General features: G+C 30.5%; 1 protein-coding gene across 4 annotated transcripts in view; it reads left to right on the top strand.

Annotated features, from left to right (window-relative positions):
* The first annotated feature begins 6639 nt into the window (after nt 1-6639).
* LOC130901365 (molybdenum cofactor sulfurase 3) overlaps nt 6640-23487 on the top strand; it is a 34118-nt gene continuing 17270 nt past the window's right edge. The window contains exons 1-4 of one of the 4 annotated variants that reach the window (XM_057812691.1): nt 6640-6970; nt 14742-14898; nt 18246-18872; nt 21965-22241. In XM_057812691.1, the coding sequence (XP_057668674.1) occupies nt 6889-6970; nt 14742-14898; nt 18246-18872; nt 21965-22241 (1143 nt within the window). In that variant the 5' untranslated portion in view covers nt 6640-6888. Of the gene's footprint in view, nt 6971-14741; nt 14899-18245; nt 18873-21964; nt 22242-23487 lie in introns of those variants that run through there. The other 3 variants (XM_057812693.1, XM_057812695.1, XM_057812694.1) reach the window with 3 other exon arrangements.

Here is a 23487-nt window from a genome sequence, read left to right as displayed (position 1 = left end):
ACTCTGTACTATTTGATCGATAATAACCGAGAAGCTCACAAAATAACATATTTTGATGACTTTATTATATATAAGGGCTCAGTTCAATTATTGAATAGCACAACCATTGAATATACGAGTATCAATATTATTCTCTGAAGTTATTGTGAGTACAATATTTTATTGGACAATTATGACAAAAGTCCTAATTCCGGCAAAAAACAAAAATATCGAAGTACATAGCACAGAATCGAATTGCTCACACAAACATACCTAAATGTTTCTATTTACCCATATATACAAGTAGTAGGTATTTTTACTGGCAAAACTAACGTGAATAGTCTAAGAAAAACGTCAATAGGGCGTTGAAAAATAACGTCGCTGGACTGTGTCATGCTCACGTGATTTTTACTTCACCGGGACGTGATTTTTTTCATCATATGATATCAGGGCTAGCTGAATATTTTTGTAATTCTATAATGATGATAATATAAATCAAAGAAATTATCGTACTCGAATTAACTTACCAACACTTAAATGATCATCTACATGCTTCATACTAACACAAAGCCATATTCACAATTAGATAATTGAACAGATTTTAATCAGTGATTTGTATTATCCTTTACTAACAAGAATGCGTTTCGTGACTCCTAAGGAGCAACAATAAATGGTGAAGGATGATCTACGAGCGATATACTTGAATCATACCCTCATCTTTCGACCTCTTTTGTCCAGGCACCCTGTTATATTACACATGACACAGATTCAGTTTACCGTGAAATGTCTCCTTTATAACGTCGACTATCACGAAACTTAGATACGGAACTGCTGAGAATATACCAATATAGAAAAAATTAATTTTTGATCCTTCATTATTCAGAATTAGATCCTAAAAATTCAGATGTTCGTATACTGTTAATATTTATTGTTCTTATTTAAATCACTGAATTGACCACAAAAAGATAATTAAAGAAGCAAGCAAATTGGAAACTTTTCTAAAAAGTTACTAAATGAGATTTTCACATTTGTGAACTCATATACATACAATATACCTACTTTGTCAACTTTGTTAACATCAGTATATATTATTTAAATTTTTGAAAAACAATTGTAAAAATATGTACGCCAAAAATTCTATTTTTTTTATTTCGTACTGTAATTTAAATAAAGACTCCTTTTTATAAAACATGAATCTCAATTTTTTCAACCTTCCTCATCATTGAAGCGTCCAACAAACTACTGAATCACTGTAGTGAATAGATGTCATTAAAAAGAGCGATGTGTTAGGTATAGGAAGGATGAAAAATCACTAATTATTTCTTATTTGAGATGTGTGAGGACTCGTGATATCGTACAGTGAGCTCCCCATAGACAGTGGGGCTTATTCTGGCTTATTCTCTGCAATACGCGATAGTGAATTTAATTTTATTGTATTGGTTTAGGTTTTATTCTGTATGATTTCTTCCAGTCTCTGCAATACGCAATACTTAATTTAAATTGATAGTAGTTCAATGAGCAAAATTCCTTGAACATTCCAAAACACAATTACTATCAGTTTTCTCGTTAACAAAATTTGACCGGCCGGATTGGAGAACCAGTATGAATCAGTATGATTATTGTTTCATCAAGAGCTCTCGGTAGGGGTAGGAATTGATATCTTGTTATACCAACTAATATGATAGTTAACAAATACACTGAACCGCATAATTAACGCCTATTTTATATGTAGTATGATGACTTGTGACTACATCGAACTACGCTTACATAAAATAAACTATAGAACTACTGGATGGACGAAAAAGAAAATGAAATTTGATCTGATAATTTTTTAACAAACTTAAAACTAAAAACAGGAATTACAGCCCCTTTTTGCATTATTGTTGCAAATTTTCTTGACATACTTGAAGGTTTCTTTTGAATTAAGATGATTCTGCCAAATACATATTATCTACTCTTCAGCTATGTGTCGCTTACCAGGACTTTTTTATCTTCTACAATGATCATCAGTAAATAAATAAAATAGTGTGTCGTCCGTAAATTGCTCCATTCACGTTTTCCTCAATTTCGATGATCTCAGGCAAACTTGATGCGATCGCGATGATTTACTAATTTACGGTCAGAAGAAGACCAGTTACTAGTAATTATATCGATTGATGAATTCTTGTTATAGTGAATCAATTTGGTAGTACTTGCATTTTCAGAAGTAGATATTAATCATTATTTGTTACTCTATGGCGTCATTGTTTTCTTAGGTTCGTTCCAAACTCTCAATATTGTCTTATGGAGTGTGTATATTGAGTGCCAGTTTTATAACACCCATTTCCATGAGGGCTCTCGGATCAACACATTCTACACACGAAATATTCCTCATAACGCAAACAATAGATTATTATTCGGCCTATCACTGAATTGGTGTAAGCTCCTTTCTTCCATTATTTTGTTCAAAAACTGTTGAATTTTTCATTTAAATTTTTGTTGTTGTTCAAATAGTTGTTAAATACAGTTGGAAACTATCATTTTGAAGCTACTGACTTGCATTCACATGTGGTTCTTAAAGGCATTTCCCTATTTTACAAAATATGTGTTTTTAGTTTTTATCAATAGATGTGCTATAAAAATAAACTTGTATAGAACCCATATTCTTTGATTTACACGATGAAACATTTAAACGTAACCAAAAACTACTTTTTTCCATTCTATTTTGAAAAATTGATAGTATATGGTCATTTGCTCTTAATATTATTTTCCATTACATAAGTAATTAGTTTCGACTTAAAACACAACCCATAAGTCATCATAGATAAGAAAAACGCACAGTTTTATCCAAGTATCTAGCAAATGAATCTTGGTCAATCTTTATTTTTCCTACAATCATTAAATATTTAAAAAATTACGAGTGGGATATATATCAAACATAACAAAAAATATTTATTCATACTAATCATAATCTGCATTACAATTCAGACAAAAGTATGATGCACCCAGCTTCGACCTAATTTTGCAAGAGATACATTGGATCCAATTATCCTCTTATGGATATACCTCAAACAATACGAGAATATCTTTTCCAAAATTTTTTCTTCCTTTTAATTTTAATCTTATTTTTGTACCTCGCTCCCACTTGCCTTCACTCTGTTTTGTTAAGGTTCTTTCTATTTGCCTTTTTCCAGCTGTTCTATATCAAATAATTCTTCCAAAGTATTCTTTTTTTTTTGTATCGGCGAGGAAAACAACACGATTAAACTGAGCTGTTTGTGAAACAAACACACAGGTTATGGTATTGCCGGTAGTAACTTTAATCACCGACCTGTTTCACGCCTTTCCCATCATCTTCTCGGGTTTCTAACGGTTGTGATACTTCAAAATTATATTTCATATTTCTAACTTTCACAAATTTAGCTTTGTAATTTAAAACAAATTCGATTAATTTCCAACAAAATTTGCTCTAGCCCCAGCTTCCCCTATTTCAATGTTAAATCAGGACTTGCCTCCATTGATTGAACATATTCAGATTTTTCATTCATTTCTTTTAGTTTTTGTTTCAATCAGATATAAACTGCATCAACGGCCTGGGGTTTGTTAATTTTGCTTTATATTCAGGCTATATTGAAATAAAGAAAATTTATCATTTAAATTTTGTTTTAAACAGTTGATTGGAATCAGAATCAATAGGTTTTAATATTGCTATTAGAAGTGTTTACTTCTCGGTTTAAAATAACTGATATCAATAGTAAAAAGCGGATCGAGGCCAACATACTCGAAAAATCGTTAATTCCCTTTGTCAATAATAAATGTGGAAATTTGTTCGAATGTATTTCCACAGTCTACCCGAAAATATTTCATTTTTTTAACTGAAATATCAAATAGACTTCTGGAACATTAATTAGATGTTTATCGATGTGTCATAGGTTAAATGAACGGTCATTAATAATTTTTGTGACAAAAAAATTGTTCTGTTGAAGTATATCCATTTTCACTCAAAGGACTATGGAAGATTTATATATTGAGGAGGGGTATTGAAGAGAATCTTATAGTACCCATACACAAAAGTAAATAAATTTTTTTGGCTAACGAATTATTAGGAGTTCTAGGAAAAAGTCAATGAGCCGCCAAATAAAAGCGTTCAGATATAAAATATTCATTTGCATTATTTTTCCATAATGATATTTGTAATATTTAATTATTTAACGAGTTATCATTTTCTTTTGTTAAATTATACATTTTGATAGTAAGTAGAAATATATATAGAAGGTGTTGAATAATGTAAATTTCCAATGTTAACTTTTTTTATTAAATAATCATAAAAAAGGAGGCCATCGTTTTACCACAATGTTCAGCAAGTTCTTTGAAACATTTATAAAACTATTCTTTGGGTTTTGATGCAAAAAAATTACCACACTGCATATTTAGATTTCTTTAGATCTCTCCATGGATCTGAAATGGATATAAATATACCACCAAGATATTGTATATCATTCGTGTAACTTTTGCAGTACGTGGTTTGGCATTGTCTTGTAAGAGACAATGTACTGGGTGTCCACTATATACCCTGGTATTGATAGCCCTACCATCCGAATGATTAAAAAGTACACTAAACTACCAGACACAACAAGACTTTCGCATGAATCGACCTTCTGCGACAGTTATATTTGAAGCAGCCACTGATTTTCTATATTCGGTTTGTTTAGATAAACAAAATTTTTTATTTTCAACATATGGGGTTATTTTTCCTCGATTTTTTATTCAAACGATCCAGCAACTCTATGTAGTATTAGCTATTAATTATCTCTCTTTTTTGGAGATAGCCTATAAACAATATTCCATGCGCATCCCGAAATACTGAAGCCATAACCTTCCCAGCTGACTGTTGTGCCTTTGGATGCTTCGAACGTGGTTCACCGGCTGCAGTCCACTTACATCGTTTTGATTCTGGAGTGAAGAATTTATCCATGTTTCATCCATTATCACATATCGATGCAAAAAATCTTATTTATTACGTGGAAACATGGCCAAACTCTGCTCTAAATCATCAATACGTCACTGTTTTTCATCGACTGTGAGTAAACGCGGCACCCACTTTGAAAAAAGCGTTCTCACAGTCAAATTTTTATGCGCGTAATTATCTGATATTTTTACAGCCTCAGCTATCTGATGCAATTTCAATTTATGATTGATTAACAAATTTGTGGACTTTTTGATGTTTTCTGGAATAATCACCTCAATTGGACGACCAGAACATTAAATATCATCGGTGCGTGTACGACAACGTGCAAATTCAGATATGGATCAGAGTCCGGATGGCACTTTTGAAGCCATAACTGAGTTTGTACAGTATTTTTTTCATCAAGAAGCAATGATAACTTAACGCACAAAATTGTTTTGAATCCATTGATTTCAAAATAACAAAAGTACTGCACTTAAATGGCTGTCACTTTTTTCTGACTTTTTAAGTTCAATATTTATATATAACAGAAAATATTACTTGTGTACATTTTTTAAAGCTTTAACATAACTTTTATGAATAAAAAAATAGAAAGAATATAACGGTGCTGGATGGAAGAATTTGCGAAGTGTTTTTGTGACATAAAAAATCTGAATATAGGCTCGAAAAATCAGTAGCTGAAACTACATGATTAGGTTAGGTTAGGAAAAACTTTTTTCCATTTCCTTTTCATGCGAGATGCCAAAGATTATTTTAGGTACAATCATACAGTTTGTGATTGAGTATTTGGAATAAATTTGAAGCTAACTTGTTTACGGAACTCCAGCCTCTAAATTGAGGCGAACGAATTGTCACATAAAAAAACTGAAATTACTAATGAGTTAACCTCGTACAAAATTCATGTCGCAAATTCATATTTGCTGAATTATAAACTATATTCCTATACGAAACTTATCTTGTAAATAATTATTATTGTTTCTTAAATTAATACGTAATTAGCATAGTATTCTATAAACATACTAGCGCGAAATCAGCTTGTGTTTTGTTTACTGTATTTTTATATTTATAATTAAAATAATGAGTGGAAATATTACAGAGATATTCAGACAAAATATAAAAAAAGTGAATAAATGGAATGATCCATTGAATTATTAATTTAAGGATGCACATCTTTAACTTCATTAACTTATTTTAAATAATTGCCTACTAAAGAACGATTTTGATATCTTTTAGTAAGTTTTGAAAATATAATTTTGAAAAATTGCACTTTAATGTATACACAATAGATAATATCCATGTATTTTTTTATATTATTGAATCACTCTTTACATAGCTATAACTCCATAAAAACTATATTTTCTGTCATGAAAGTCCAAATAATTTTTTAAATAATATTTAAAGTATCGGTAAAATTTGGCTTGTTTTGAATAAAGATCATTTCAATGCTTTGACTCCTTTCACTTCAGCCATTAAATGTAAAATATGCAGTTATCATGAATGCCAGAAGAATAATCATAATCTAAAAATGCTTCAGGAACACAAAAAGAAACAGGATGTGTATATTCTATCAATCTCTAGATATAATAATTGGTATTTGAAACAGTAGAGCACACAATTATACTGTAATTCAATCAAAAATTAGTTAAAAATGTTGAATATTAACCTTTAACCTCACAAATTAGCCGTTATCAAGGAATCTCATATTATATTTCTGTGATATTTCTTACATTATTATCTGTTTGTCGACATCTTAAATTTCACAACGTTTTTCATTTAAACGAAATGATTAAACAACTTTGACTTTCATGGCCTCATCATAAACAGAGTTTTATAGAATAACAATGTAGATTGTATGTGGGAGATTTAATAAGCAAACAATATATAAATATATAAAATCGTTATTGTGTAACAACATTTAAAAGTGCATCTTAATAAAATGATACTACCAGGTAAAAAGTATTAAAATGGAAGAATTTTTAAAATATAAATCAGTTTATAACACTGATCAAGAAGAAAATATTGCTGCGGAATTCAAAAGAACCAAAGGTAAGGGCAAACTCAAATCAATTATCATGCGTTAAGAAATTAATAATTACATAACAATTGCATGAAATGTTTTATTTGAAATAGTGAGTCGTATTCAATAAAACAAAGATTAATATTTTACTTTTCCTTCTTTGAAGAAGCAAAAAATAACAAAGGGTGCTGCAGTTTGCTGCGGAATCCCATTGTTCAAATAACTAAGTTGTATGATAATAGACATTTTCATATTGAAATTTTATGGAAATATATTATTGAAGCTTTTCAAAAATTACTTTGCGTATGAAATGTTTTTGCCTACAACTTGCTTTATTTATAAAGAAATTTAAAGATTTAGATTTTTCATAGGTTGAATAGCTCCTATTTTAATTCAAATGTTGTTTTTTTTTTGGCTTAAACAACCTTTGTTGAAGAGGAAATATAGAATAAGATATAGATTACAAATCATTTCATTCACATTTCACTTGGCTTCTTGCATCTAATAAATAAAAGAACTGTAGATAATTATTTCATTGCTTTAGATCCACTTCACAGGTGTGATTAATTTGTACTTATCACGAATTAGTTTCCTGAATATACTTTGTATTATACATTAAAAAAATTATTATTATTAATAATGTATTAATATTAAAATTAAGTTTCTTCGGAACTGGAATCGTTAAGATTAAATATTATTATCGTAAGGGGTGGTGAAAGACATTATTTAATTCCTTCTTTATTACGTATTCAACACAATTTTTTCATACATGTCATATTCCGATAGAATTTAATGTATGTTTTCAATCACTGAGTAACTTGAAACTAGGTAGACGATTATATTTGCGTAGTTTACATTTTAATTTACTGAAAACCATTTCTATATAATTAAACACACAATAATACTAAAGTAGTCTAAATAAGATTTGTCCAGGAGTCTTGGTAAAGCTATCAAGAAAATACTCGATTCTCAAGCTATGAGTATAACTTTCTACACAGGATCAATTTCCAATGTTTAGTTCGTTTATTAAATAATCATATAAAAATAATTTGGCTCATCGTATTCTATGAGTTTAACTCAACGTTCATAAAACTCTTATATACTACATTTTCAACATCTTTGGATCAAAATTTTTCTCACGCAAGAATTGCGCCATGGATATGCATAAATAGTAATCTGACAGTGCAAGTTCCGGACTAAATGCTGGCTGTTGTAGGAGGTCAATATCACCAAGTTATTCGATCTTATTTCATGTAACTTTCGCCGTATGTGATTTAGCATTGTTTTGTTGTAAGCCTCTTTCGGTTAATTAAACCTATATATTTCCCCGATAAAACCTCTCCTTGGAACAAGTTCTTCTAATTTTCCATTGTCTAACTACTGATTTTCTATGTTGAGGTTGTTTAGATTCATAGCAAATAATAACAATGCATTTAATAAACCGATCATCTTTCGGCAGGGCAAAGAGATGTTTACACCCCTCTACTCGACGTTTCGTCTATATTCCTTTTAATTCGTACAGCACTATTCGACAACTATTATAGACCTTATCTATCTAATTATTTTAAACGTATGGTATCTTTAGAATGTCTAAGGGAGTCAGATAATCAACGAGGAGTGGCTGGTGTTCTGCCACGTTACTTATGAAGCAACTTTTTTGCGTCAATCTATCATTAACATTTTTTCAACTTTCATATCTCATCTTTTTTTAAACTGGTATTGTGAATTTCGTTCAATATTTGACGATGAAAAGATGCGTTGTTTTATCTGAGTTCTAACACGATGGTTAATACAGGATAGGCTTAATAAGACCGTATATTAAACACAGATAACTTTTGTAATTATCATTTATGTCGAAGCCATCAAAGAAAATCTGAATTTTTTGAAGAAATCGAAGACACTTTCTCCATCCAGTCCAGAGTATAGCAACTACTGTGCGAAGTTCCTTCATCTTGTTGATGCTGGTGTATTTCCTTGGATATTTAGAACCCTATTAAATGGAAATGTACCTCATTCGACATCAGAAGATCATTAAAAAATCAAAGAATGCGTATTGCATTAATTGTTGATGCTCTTGCGGTAGCAATACAATTTGGATCAAGATCTAACTTTGAAAATGCTACACGATATTATTTTGATAATGCCTGATTGGCTGAAACGAGAGAACGCTGAGAAATATGGATAAGCAACATTATGTCAAGCATTTTCCACTTTCCAGTAGGAATATTTCATTGGCTTCCTCTTCCAACACGGTTGGTCTGAACTGAACCCACTTCCTCAAAGCGACCAATTCAAATTTACGAAGTGAATGCAATGTTGTGCTACTTGATGATGACAACTACAGGATAGTGCCTTCCTCATTCCAATTCTAATTCTTAGACCTTTCCTGAGTTGAAATATAATGTGTCTAGCACAATTAGTGAATATGCTCCATAATATTATAGAAATAATCCGCAGCTTAAGCGGATGACCAAACAGGGCAGTAGATGTATTAATATTACAAACAAAGTATATCCAATCATGTTGTCCAGGATTCAATTTCCCTATTGGTATTGATGACTGCACGCACATTCCAGAGGCCACATATTCGTTACCTTCAATTAATATTGTCACACAATTATTAATAAAACGGTAGAAAAAAAGAACAGGACTATCAACTACTGGTTTGTCTCTAAAAACTAATTTCTCTGCATTCACTTGATTTATTCTTCCAAAGACTTTATCAATACGAACTTTTGTACCAAAAGCTTTTAGTTCTTTCTTTTTAAAGAGATGTGTGAATATCTTTATAATTTCGATACGTAGCAAACGCTCCACGAACGCATAGCTAGATTGAAGTTTTCTTTTATTTTAGTAGTTTTGTTACGTTAACAATTTTTTAATAAAATATACGTGAGTGTAATTATATAATAAATGATAGGGCTTAGCGACATCATATTCTTATTACGAATTGAAGAAATATATTTTTCTTCTTGTCATGTCTTCTATTGAAGTGTAATTTGATGCATGTTGAAATGAACAGCTCGAGGAATTGCTGCTCTTGGTCCAGATGAAGCCCATAATTTTGTTTAGCTTCGTTGGCCTGCCTCAGCATTCTTATTGCTGCAATATTATCAATCAATTCTTTTATAATCTTACTGTAACTATAATGAATAAGCTGATATTCTACAAAATGTATCCAATAACTAAATATTTTTGTGATTCTATTGAAACAAGATCTATTTTGAAATGTAAGGAGTTATGTATTGCATAATTCTTTAAGTACAATAATGAATACATATTTATTTGTTGAAATCATCTAAAACTATTATGTGATTAATGATTAAAAATTAATAAAGCATCAATCAAAAGTTCGAGAACGGTGGGCTTCCCAGATTTCTTTTTCTACAAACATGCAGTTCAACAAACTCTAATCATTATTTGCGGATTATCGCATTTATTTTTCATTAAATTTTATAGTACTAATTCCTGAGCTCAAAAATGATTTAATTCATCGTGGTATTATCCGAATTTTGCCAAAAAGATTACATAAAATGTTAAATTCGATATCATATGAAAGAATTATTAAATACATATTATCCTTTTTTAAACAATATCAGTTTCGGTTCATTCAAAAATCACCCGATATTAGTTTTATGTTCAATATTCTTAATAACGATATTTGGAATATACTCCAATTAATTGATAAGAGAAAGATATTGTATGAAAGCTCTCTTTTGTACAGGATAAACTTCTCATACCAAGTGATACTTGTTTCGAAAGAACAATGACGTAACTACAAAATATATCAAATAGAAATAATCTTTAGAAAAAATTTAAAAACACGTGCCATATACAGGAAAACATGGAATTAACTGTAGCTCCAATCAGAACCGCCATTGGGTACTTGCGTCATAGTTGAAATATCAGCTTCGGTAAATATAACGCCACATAGCTGAGTGGCACTCAAAAGTAGCATGAGAGTTGAAGTGTATAGCATTATCAAACCTTGATATAATGATTTTCTTATTCAGAACCTCATTATAGCGAATTTAACTGTTAGTTTATTGAACTGTCCGTCTTGCCTTCCATATATTGAAAGCGAAATAAGTAACATCATGTCAACATGTGTCCAGATATCGTATTATGAGAGAACGAACCTCGATATAAGGTTTGCTTTGTGCGGTCCCTTGAGATTCGTTATATCGAGGTTTGACTGTAGTTTTATAACAAATTCCAAACATTAATCATTGATATCGAGCAGTTTACCTGATTTAACACTAAATTTTAATACCAACAAGCTATTTTTATAATAAAAGGCCAAAAAGTACAAAGGCTGTAAACTTCTGTAACCTGTGAATTCCTTAGCTCATAAAAATTAAGTATAGATGGGTGATTCCGTTCTAACTGTGATATTCAATGTCCTGTATTGTTTTTTTGTACTAGTCATTAATTAATAATCAATTAATAAAAATTTTGTGTTAATTGAATAATTCTTAAGATATTTAAACATTATTTTTATACAATATAACTTGCCACTTAAAGAAAACTTATACTACATCACTTGAATGTCAGTACCGTGTCATGTCCAATCCTAGAATTTACCCATAAATTATTAATTTTTTTTGTCGTAACAAATGATTTAAACTAATTACCTTATAAATTCTAATGTTTATGATCAAACTGAGGAAAATTGATGCACTTGTTGTTTAATATCTTAAGTTACCATGTCAGTACCGTGTCATGTCCATTCCTAGAATTTACCGATAAATTATTAATTTTTTTTGTCGTAACAAATGATTTAAACTAATTACCTTATAAATTCTAATGTTTATGATCAAACTGAGGAAAATTGATGCACTTGTTGTTTAATATCTTAAGTTACCATGTCAGTACCGTGGATAAATGAGTCAGTACCGTGGAACTCAAAATCCGACATTTGTGTCTTGCTCGTGATACTTTGAAGTTGTAGTAAATTCCTCTTAGAGTTTTATTTTTACAGTAAAATAGATGAATAATATGCATAAAAAAGTTAGAAAAGTTAAATTTTAAAATCTTGAAATTTTGAATACAAAAAATCACAGTTAGAACGGAATCACCCAGATAACGATATAAAAAGAACTGATCATTTTTAAAGTTTTATAATGCAAATATCGAACAAAACAGTCTATAAGCTGATCGCAATTAACCACTTGCATACTGTGGATATGACACGATAACTTTAGTTTCCGAACGACAGTGAACGTGATCTGGATTAGTTTCCAAACATTCAAATCAAGGTCGACCAGTGGCATAAGTCGAGGGTGGCAAGTCGGCAAAATGCCATGAGCCCTCGGTCAGAGGAGAATCCCAGATCCCAACATTTATTATTATACATTTAGTAAAAATATAGTTTCGTCTTCAATTTATGTACGTTACCGACGTAGTTGCGTATTCAAGTAAATATATCTATTGAAATTCCGAGGTATTTATGAAAAAAGTTTTAGAAAAAAATCGAATCAATCGATTATAAGCGTGGAGAAACATACATACATACATACACCTCGAGATTATACTGCCGGCATGCAGATGGATTGATAATACTTGTTGGTGTTGGGAATCGCCGATTCAAGTTTGTATATCAGAAAGACGATTTCTATCCTTTTCTAGATATAAAATAGAAACTTCATCTTCTTTAAAAGAACTTACAGACTTAGTGATAATAATCATTGATATATTCAAGCTTTCCTAAAGTGTTCACTGTGTTTCTCACCATTTCCATGATGAGCGATTATTTCTAAACCTGAAATTAAAAACAACTTTATTTAAGAAATTCTTTGAAACGAAAAAGGTTTAGCAACCTGTCAATCGAAAATTCTATAGCCCAAAATTTGACATATTTGACAAATTTTTTATAAGTTCTTTTTATATATTGTATCCGTTTAATTCACTATGCTACAAACCTTGCTAATTATATAAAAGGTATGTTGGGTCTATAACGGGGTGCAATAAAATGTAAGTGAAACTTTCGTTTTCCTCATTTTTGTTTACTTGAATGTACAAATCAGACGCGTGTTTATGCAGTGTCTAAGTGTGTTAATCTAAAGAAAATTCTGAATTATTTATTTGTGTTTTGGATATAATCTAGTTTTGCGTGGAAGGAATCTGGCTAAGTAGTTTAATATTAATATATAAATTATTTTTATTGAAAAATCCGAGTCAAAGATAAAACAATAAATAGTAAACTTATTGTAGAGACACAAAATTAGTCACGCCTAGTTACGTTTTAATTTTTATTCAAATGAAACAGCCTAGTATATAGAATCTTCGAAACAAAGAGCTGCTTTTATTTGCCCCCTTGGAAAATATCGTAAATTTTATATTTATATGCGGTTATTCCACTTCACAACTTTCCCTTTGAAACGTAAGAATTTGTAAATCATTTGACAAGAAATTAAGTGTAACAATAATACGGAAAAATGTTCAGAACATTCTTGGCAATCATTTAATATCTGAATGGCATGTTAAAGAAATGTTAAAATGGATTATAGTTATGTTTCGTATTTTCGATAAAATAGCAAATCGCTAAAAGAATGAAAAGATTTCTGGAACAAAATGCTGCTTGGCTTAAAACACTGTTTTCATTACCTATTGCGTATTTGTCTGATGAGAGACTATCAACTTCTCGCTTGGGACAGTCCAAAGTAACTTTTGAAGTCAGTAGCGAAAAAACTACAAGAAAAAAATTTATCTGTTGGCTTACGCAGCTCAAATGGGTTTAGGAACAAAGGGAAAATTGGATGCGTCGAAACTGATTTCAGAAATAATGAATACTACACACACGAGGGCCTTCAGGATAAAAGAAGCTTGGAAGAATCGTGACAAAAATGAAAAAATAGTTTATACGCCAGATGCATTGACAGACCAAAATTGACAAAAAGTCAGTATCAATAAATGAGAATAAAAGCGACGTTGTTGCAAAAGAAAAATGTTATCTGAATGTAAATGAACCAAATCTTAATTCATTGATCCCGTGTGAATTCCTGTTAAATTCTTTCTATAGAGCAATTATCCGAAGAAGAATAGTAAAAAATATTTGGTATAAGTATATAGGAGAAGCTACACTAGACAATCGTCAAGGTAATCCAAAAAGGCAAATTTTTTCATTGAAGAAATGCCACAGAAACGAAGGAAAGTATTACCGGAAATTTCAGAATTATTAGCGCCAATTGATAAGGTAGAAAACGTCTGTGATTCAATTATGTTCTCCTCGGAAGGAGAAAGTTCAACTGAATTCACAACGAGTGATAGGGACGATAGTTTATAATGTTTATATGAGAAACATACAAATTATAATGAAATAATGTTTGTTTCAACAATAAACACTTTACATATAGTTTTGACCACGTTTTTATGTCATCGGGCCCACTGTGCACTATGATAAACTGCCCGAAAAGGCGTATAGTTAACTTCAAAAAATGGTTAATGTTCACATTTCCCAATACTCATTGGTAGAATCATTTTTAGTCGGTCGAGTTTTCAAATTCTTTTTCGAAAACAAATTCCTTTTTCATACGAAAATTTGATTGGTCGCATCCAGCATGGGATTATCAGTAGTTTATTTCAACGTAGGATAATAATTATGATGTATTATATCCTTTTTTTCACTTCAAAAGTCCATTGTGTGGATAAAATTCATGATACTATTATTAATGTTCAATACACACTGCATTTACATATAAATGCCGACGTACATAACTCTTTTATGACCTGAAAATAATTTAACGTTAAATCTTTTATCAAAAAATAATAATTTTTAATATATATGTCCATTCTGTGCAGATTCCTGTTATCTGGATCATGCAGGGGCATCACTTTATTCTGAAAAACAGATGCAGCTAATATTATTCAATTTAAGCGATAATATCTACGCCAATCCCCATTCATTGCATCTATCTAGTAAACTGACGGAGGATCATATTGACATTATTCGCTTCAGGTATGTTTATTGAATATTGTGAACATTGGAGGGATATAAAAACAGAATGTAGCCAAGTAATTGGAATGTACACTTCACTACAATTGATATAGTTTATCATATGGATTATTGGTAATTTTAACTTTCACATTCTCTCGTTTTTTTTTAGAAAATCAAAAAATCATCCGATTTTTTCATGACTTTAAATGTGATCATAAACGCTCTTCTTCCCATATAATCGTTCATAACTTTTTTACAAAGCATCAAACGCAATTCATATATTTTTTTTGTTAATCTACACAAAAAAACGAACATTTTGGGAAAAAAATTGAAAAATGTTTGTTCATTCATTTTTTATCTCACTCAAGGATTTCATATGTTTTTTTGACTTTAAATGTTATCATAAACGCTCTAGAAAATCGAAAAATCATCCGATTTCGATGATTTTTTGTAAATATTCTTTTTACGATGAATTTATGTAAAAAAATATAGGAAATATCTCACTTGAAGATTTTATATGGTTTTATGACTTTAAATGTGTCATAAATGCACTTCTTGAGATATAATCGTTCATAACTTTGTTTTTTTTTTGTTTTTATTAATCAACAAAAAACGAATATTTTGAAAAATAGAAATCACGTAATAATGTTTATTTATTTTTATTTTATCATTAATAATGGTGCCTAAAAATTATGTACATAGTCAAATTATACTTATTTCTTTGGTCTACACAAATAAATTAATATTTACAAAAAAATTATGTACAACTGATGATTCTTGAATGTTAAGTAACTTAAAATAGTATTTATGACTTCAAAATTTGATGTTTAATGGCAAAAAAATAGATAAAATTTTCAATGAATGATTTTAAAATAACAAAAATAAAGGAAACTAACTGTGTAATATGTAAAAAATTAATCAATTATTCATATTATCTTGTAACAAAATAAAAAAATTATGCAATCTTTGACAGTGATTGCTATATATTAATCTAAACCTAGCATATTCTCCTCCCTGCATCCGAATCTTGGAATACTGACTCGCATACAATTTTAAGAGAAATTATCATCATTTTTCTCAGTTTGTTCCTTTTTTGTGTAAATTATGAAAAAAATATAAGAACTTCATTTGTTTACTTGGAAGAAAGCTATAACAATTATACGTGAATGAGTGCATTTCCATGAACATTTAAAGCCCTGAAAACAATATTTTTTTATTCCCAGAATTGTTTTCGTTAATCCGTCGTAAAAACGTAGATTTAAAAAAAATCATCGAAATCGGATGATTTTTCGATTGTCTAGAACCAAAAAACGAGAGACCGCAAAAGTATAAATTCGCCGGATTATTTCATTGGTAATTATTCACTCTACAGAAATTTAAAAAAAATGCGTCAAAAGCATGTTAAGAAATACATGTTTTTGATCGTATATAAAACTAACTAAACTAAAATGGTTGTATAGTTCGTTCCAAGACATCAATACTAACTAACTACTATTCTATTTATTTATTATACTCATTGTATAATTTATTTTAAATATTTATTGTTGGAATAATTAATAAGATTAGAAAATTTTGTATTAACTACATCCATTTCATTTGAAATACCACAAACTTAATGAAGTACAACTCTGTTATTATTTACTAATTACAAATATTATAAGACAAAATATGGATCAAACTATGAAATGATTGAGGATAAACGTAGTGTCCGAAAATAGTATATCATTTAACGCGCAAGTAATGATGGCTATTACCCTTGACGATGATTTTTGCGACACTAGTGTAGGCAGTGATTTAATTCATCCCAATGAGTAACAGCCATTACTCGTGAATAGAACACTATACATATTTTTCATCGGTAATTTTATTAAAATATATGCTCAAAAACGAGCTCAGCATTGACATATTCAAAGGGGCTTTTATGTGAGCTTGTTAGACTAACCGAAAATATGAAAGCGGACGAAAGATTTCCACAGAAACCAGCTTAATTAATTCTTATTTCTAATTAGGAAATTGTTAAGACCACTGCGACAATCATATTGTGTAGATATACAGAGTACAATTATCTCGGAAACGGCTTGTACGATTTTCTTTTTTTTTACGGAAAAATAATGAACTTTGTTATTTCAAATAGATCACCCTATATATTTTGTGTTTTCAGAAATCCTTAAAAAATACTGATTATTTTCCATATGATATTCTCTATACCTAAATGCCATTATTTCGGAGTTATAACTATTTTGACAGTATATCCTCCAAAGTTACAATGAATATTGTACAGTTAGATAGCTACGATTGAATAAACTCGTTCAATTTGAATATTCCTCAATAATTTAAGCGCTAATACAAATTTCGTAACAAGGTTTAGTGTTAGTAAGTTAGTAAAAAGTTTAACGAAACTGGTGCAGTAAAATATACATCCAAATGATGGCCCAGCAATCTTATAAAAACTGAAGACAAATATTTAATTGTTGGAGTCATGTTAGAAGTAGATCCACATTTGTAAAGTATTTACTTCAATACAAAAAGCTATGCGATTTTAAAAACTTTGCTCAATTCTTCATATCTCTATGATATTCCTATCGTTAAATTCCTGAATATTGGCAGGTTTTGTTTTATAATCGATGTTTTTTAAGTGAGGTGTGGAATTCACGCATCCAACGAGGATTGTTACGTGGTCAGTAACTACAATTATGTCAATTTACGTTTCAATTAATACAAAAAGTGGACTCATCGCAAAACATCGCAAAATCGTCATCTGACAACTCTTGAACTAACGTTACTTTGTATGAATGGAATTTATTATCACGTAAAATTTTTATTACGAATGTTTGCAAAATATCAAAAGATTTGTTTTCAGTTAATGCAGTAGATCTTGATATGGATTTCAGTTAGGATATAAATTATTAAAGATAATACACTTTTCTTGTTGACTTCTACGCCTATCACCATATACTATATCATCAAAATATTCATTCGTTCTTTTTCAGATAAACGATCCATTGCGACTTTCAATAAAATTCAACAATACAGAATTAATTGAAAGATCAAATTTGTTATTGTAGCAGTCACAGCCACCTAAATGTATTATATTTTAACTTCGGCGGAGATAACGTAAATGTAGCTATAACTCCAAATTTGTGGTATTTAGGTATAGGGAACAATAATAAGTATTTTTTAAGGATTTCGAAAATCAAAAAATGTACAGAGTGATCCATTCAAAATAACAAAGTTCAGGATCACAGATTTATGTATCAATTTCGACAGTGAAGTAGACAAAATAATGAATTTATTGCATTTAGCTTTTCCACACAATAACAAATAAAAATTTCATATGTTAATAAAATGTACTGCTAATAGATGTATAGAATTTTGCAGCATTTCAACATAACAAACGATGATTACTCCTTCGTATTCACATCTGGAGCAACTCAATCTTTGAAAATTGTAGCAGAGACCTTCAACTATGGACAGAAAGATGATGGGACGTTAGTATATCTCGAAAATAATCATACATCAGTTCTCGGGATGAGAAATTATACTAAAAATTCGAAAGAATTGAAAACAGTAGACGCATTTACAAATTTAACAAAAAAAATCATCTCACCTAACACGGATTGTTGCAGCTACAACAATCTTTTCGTGTATCCGGCGCAATGTAACTTTTCTGGTACTAAGTATCCATTAAAATGGATAGATAACGTTAAAAAAGGTGCACTTAATACAATTGTTGACACCAAAAGTGTAAATTGGTTTGTTCTGCTAGATGCAGCCAGTTTTCTAGCTTGTGATACGATAGATTTATCATTATATAAACCCGACTTTGTAACGATATCGTTTTATAAAATTTTTGGCTATCCCACTGGATTAGGAGGATTATTAGTAAAAAAAGACAGTGAAAACGTCCTTCGCAAGAAATATTACGGTGGAGGTACTATTGAGATGGTATTGAGTGAGCGGAATTTATTTGTACCAAGAAGAAATGTATCTGAAAGGTGAGTTACTTAACTGTAATCATTGCTTCATTCAAACATTTATAATAAAAAGAGATTGATATTAAAAAAGTTAAGAACCTGTGGTCTTAATACAGATCTATATATGTCATAATATAATTGAGTTGTGATAACTGTAGGCGCTTAAATGTTCTGCTAATAAACTATTAATAACTATTTAAAGAACGTCTTAGGACAAACAAAATGATTTTTATCTATTTGGAATGGATTAAAACAGAATTTTGACGGTTTAATTTTTGATTGAATGTCACAAGATTGAAATCTAAATTTGTATCATTTACGTCACTTGTTTTTCTATTTGAATCAAAGATACCGATAATTCATCCAGTTTCACTAAAGAAAATTATTTTCTTATTTTGATGAAAAAGTTCCTTTAAATATTTTCATGTCACTGGATGCAGCAATGCATCCAATATATTCTAGTTTACCATGGCGGGTCCAGCAAAGTGACTTACTTGAGGGGGGGGATTTAAAAAGAAAAATCTGAATTTTTGAATGAATTTTTTTTTAAATGCATACAAGTTAATTTAGAGCATAAAGACTGTCAGATATTCTACACAATCTTAAACATTTTCTATAACTAAATTTATTGCAAAAAAGATATATAATTCTCTAACAATGAATTCTACTTTCCTTTGTTATACAGCAAACTTTTTATAGTCTATTTATATGATTCAAGAGAGTATTGAAATAATGAAGCATTCATAATCCATAGGCCTATCACTTTAAGTTATTTTTCGAGAATTTTCGAATGAAATAACATTTGTATAGATATACAGTAATACTTCGATTTACGTAACTTCACTTTGCTCTGTTTCGTTATAACACGGTTTTTAAAATTCGCGCTAACCGACCTCGCTTTACGCAAACGCATTGATTGATTATTTAGCAAAGGTGCTTTATAATTGCATTCAACCAGTACAGTAACAATTGATTGGTCATTAACGAGAGTTAAAAAACTTAATTCACAACTTTGAAAAACTATTTATTAACATAAAATATAAATGAATAAAGTGGTTTCAAATAATTTAACTACCGTTCTCGTTGGATGTTACTATTATATCTGAAATTGGGTAATCCGGGACGATTCGTTAATGGAGCATAAAATAAGGGACATATTCTATAACTTATTTATGGTTAACAGATCTTAAATGGTTCCCATCAGGATTGGTGAGATAATTCGCGCGTGGCATCGCATTAGCAAATAAGTACCTCGTATCTTTGAAGACGTTTACATATTTCAGTTGTTTCTCGGTTGATAAACGTAAAATATAGCGGTTTTTTATTAAAATATCAATATTTTGCCATAATTACTGAATAAGATTACTTGTACTCTAAATATCTACGCCGGCTAGTAAAAAAACGTAAGAAGTAAGTTTGGAGATGAAGATAGAAATTTTAAAAAAGATAGAATAGACGACAGTTTGGTCTCTCATAGTCTACTGTGTGTACGATTGTGAAAAATCCTGAATATGGAACGTCTACTAGCGTGAAAAGAAAATTAGTCATACGAGACCTGATACTTTAGTAAAAATAGAGCAAATGTTTGCTGTTTGGATTGAAGATATGAGAAAGATTCTCGAATGAGTAAATATATCATATGTACAAAAGCGATTTCTTTATATGGCAACCTTAAACAGCTAGAAGTTGCATACTTTTCTACTCCATCTTCCATTGCCAGCTATGGCTGGTTTGAAAAATTTAATAGACGATTGAATTTCCATAATATTTGTATAACTGGTGAAGCAGCAAGCGCAGATACAGCAGCTACGTTCGAATTTCCTACCCAGCCATACAATTATATATACTGCGTAAGAAAATTCCTGCTGCCCTCGTCTACAATGTAGATGAAACTGGTATTGGAAAAATATGCCATCCCGAACTTTTATATCCAAAAAAGAGAGACAGGAAAATGGTTTTGAAGCAGCCAAAGATAGGCTGACTCTTATTTTGGGTGGAAATGCCACTGGAGACTTCAAATTGGAACCTTTGCTGGTATTTCAGTCGAGAACACCTCACCCTATGAGCTTACCAATTGTTTGGCGATCCAATCGAAAAGCCTGGGTAACAAGAGAGGTTTACCGACTGATATACAAACAGCTTTTGTCCAGATATCAAAGCGTATAAAAATTGTAATAGACTGCCTCCGAAAGTTTTATTACATATCGTACTTCTTGACAATAAACCTGGTCCACCAATATTGAAGTAACCGCGGGGTTTGGAACTTAATTTCACAGCTTATGAACTAGGGGTATAAAGCAAACTCCAAGGCTTACTATCACCGCCGCAAATTTGGTCAACTGATTCGAGAAATATATGGAGAAGGACAACAATCAATGCTTGATTGGTGGAACGCCTATAACATTATGAATATTTTACAAAACATTGCTGCAGCTTCGAATAAAGTGAAGCTGATACAGCTCAGCTTCACTGACGGAGTTTGTAAAACCCTTTGGTCTGTTAGAGGCACCAAGCATACGTTTCAAAATACTATAACAGGTGGTTGTAGATGTTGTCGTTGTGACGGAGAGTTCTGAGCTTGAAAGTATCGTAGTCGAGGAGCTTGAAGAAATCGTAGCAACCGAAAAAGTGCCTTTGAGCGATGAAGAATTAATGACAATGCAAAATACTTCGCAAATAAACTAAGAAGAACCGCCAGAAGAAAGGAAGTTATCATCGAATGTAATCCAACAGACACTTTCGAAAATATACTCTAGTCTACTTTCAACAGTAAGTCTTTTCTGCTTCACCCGTAGCGATATTATAAATATGTAAAACTATCTTGAGTATTCAGATGAAAATCATTATTTAGTAACCCCAGACAATAGTTTGAGATTATTCGATCGGTCAAGTTATTTTATACACCCGCTAACTGGCAAAACTTATTTAGTTTCTCCAAAATACTGCTCACAGATGAAACTTTCCAATACGCCTCTGTTCTATGTCGTTTCTTATGTGGAACATTCTGTATATCATATAACCCTGTTACAGAATATTTTTCTGTTAAAAGGTTATACGTTGAATATATTATAGTAAAATTTTATCAATAAGTAATAAATATCGATGCATTTTAGATTTGAGGATGGCACCTTGCCCTTTCTTTCAATAATATCTCTAACGCATGGTTTTGACACTATCAAGAGACTTAAATTAACGTTTAATTCGATTTCGAAGCACACGTTTTCATTGGCGCAGTATGTCTACAGACATATTTCAACCTTACATCATTTTAATGGCCAACCAGTGGCGACGCTTTATCACGATACCACTTTTGAAAATTTAACACACCAAGGTGCTATAGTGAACTTTAATCTGCTTAGAGCTAACGGAGATTTTGTTGGATATTCAGAGGTAATTAATATTGTTGGAAGTTTGTTGCGTAAGTAAGTATACGTAAATACAAAACATCCTGAATAATTCGTTCTTTATGGTTTTAATTCTAATATTTTCCTAAAATTCATTACTCAGGTAAATTAAATAAAACTGTGTAGTCCAAGTATGAAGTCATATTCTTTTGACCATTCGTGGAAAATGTACTATATTCTGTATCTGTAATGTTTTGAAGGGGCATATTTATTCAACCCATTTGGACCTAGCGTTAGATACAGAGAGAGTTTTATGTATGGAACGCCTCAATTATCTCGAAAACGATTTTTATAAATTTTTGTGCGATATGATCGGTATTATTGTGGTAACTACATTGTTGCCAGATCTTCCCTTTTTCCGGAAAAATAATGAACTTTTTTATTTTAAATACATCACCCTATATACTTTTTTTTAGAAATCCTTAAGAAATATTGATTATTTCTTATGAAATATTCTCTTAACTTAAATACACACCATAATTTCGGAGTTATAGCCCCATTTACAGTATCTATACCAAAGTTACAATAAATATATAAATGTATATAAATTTAGATGGCTACGATTGAATAAATTCGTTTAATTTGGAAATTCTTTAATAATTTATATGCTAATACAAATATCGTAACAAGGTTTAGTGTCAGTAAATTAGTAAAAAATTTAGCGGAACTTTTACAAATTAGAAATTTCTATGAAATCGAAGAAATCTAGAATGTGATGATAGTTTATATAAAACAAGTCTCTAGCAGTAAAGTCAGTAAACAATTTGATGTCATAGTGAACACGTTGGAATAGTGTAGAGAACCGAACGGAAATGTAGAGAACCGAACGGAAATTGAAGAACGTATATAACAAAAGTTTTCGGAAAACATTTGTAGTACAATTTTGAAGGGCCATGCTCTTCTAACTCCGGTTATTTTTGCGTAATGACAAAGACTAGATCCGGTCAAAATATTATTTCGTCATTAATATGATCTATATTAATAAAATCAACCAATTTTGGAACGTCTCACACCTCACATGTCCGACATAAGTGACTTCTTCGGATATGGCACTCCAGTCCAAAACTGTAACTACAAATATTTCTTTTTGGGTTTATATTTCACGCCACTGGGACAATTTTTTACATCATCCGTATAAAATCCATCAATGCCTTCAATTTCTGAATGTGATAAAGTCATCAATTCTGCGCAACGGATCAGTATTTTTGGATATTACTTACTTACCTTTTCCG

Source organism: Diorhabda carinulata, chromosome X (genome assembly GCF_026250575.1).
Source record: "Diorhabda carinulata isolate Delta chromosome X, icDioCari1.1, whole genome shotgun sequence".
In the NCBI taxonomy this organism is placed as follows: domain Eukaryota; kingdom Metazoa; phylum Arthropoda; class Insecta; order Coleoptera; family Chrysomelidae; genus Diorhabda; species Diorhabda carinulata.
This window is presented reverse-complemented; position numbering and strand designations above follow the sequence as displayed.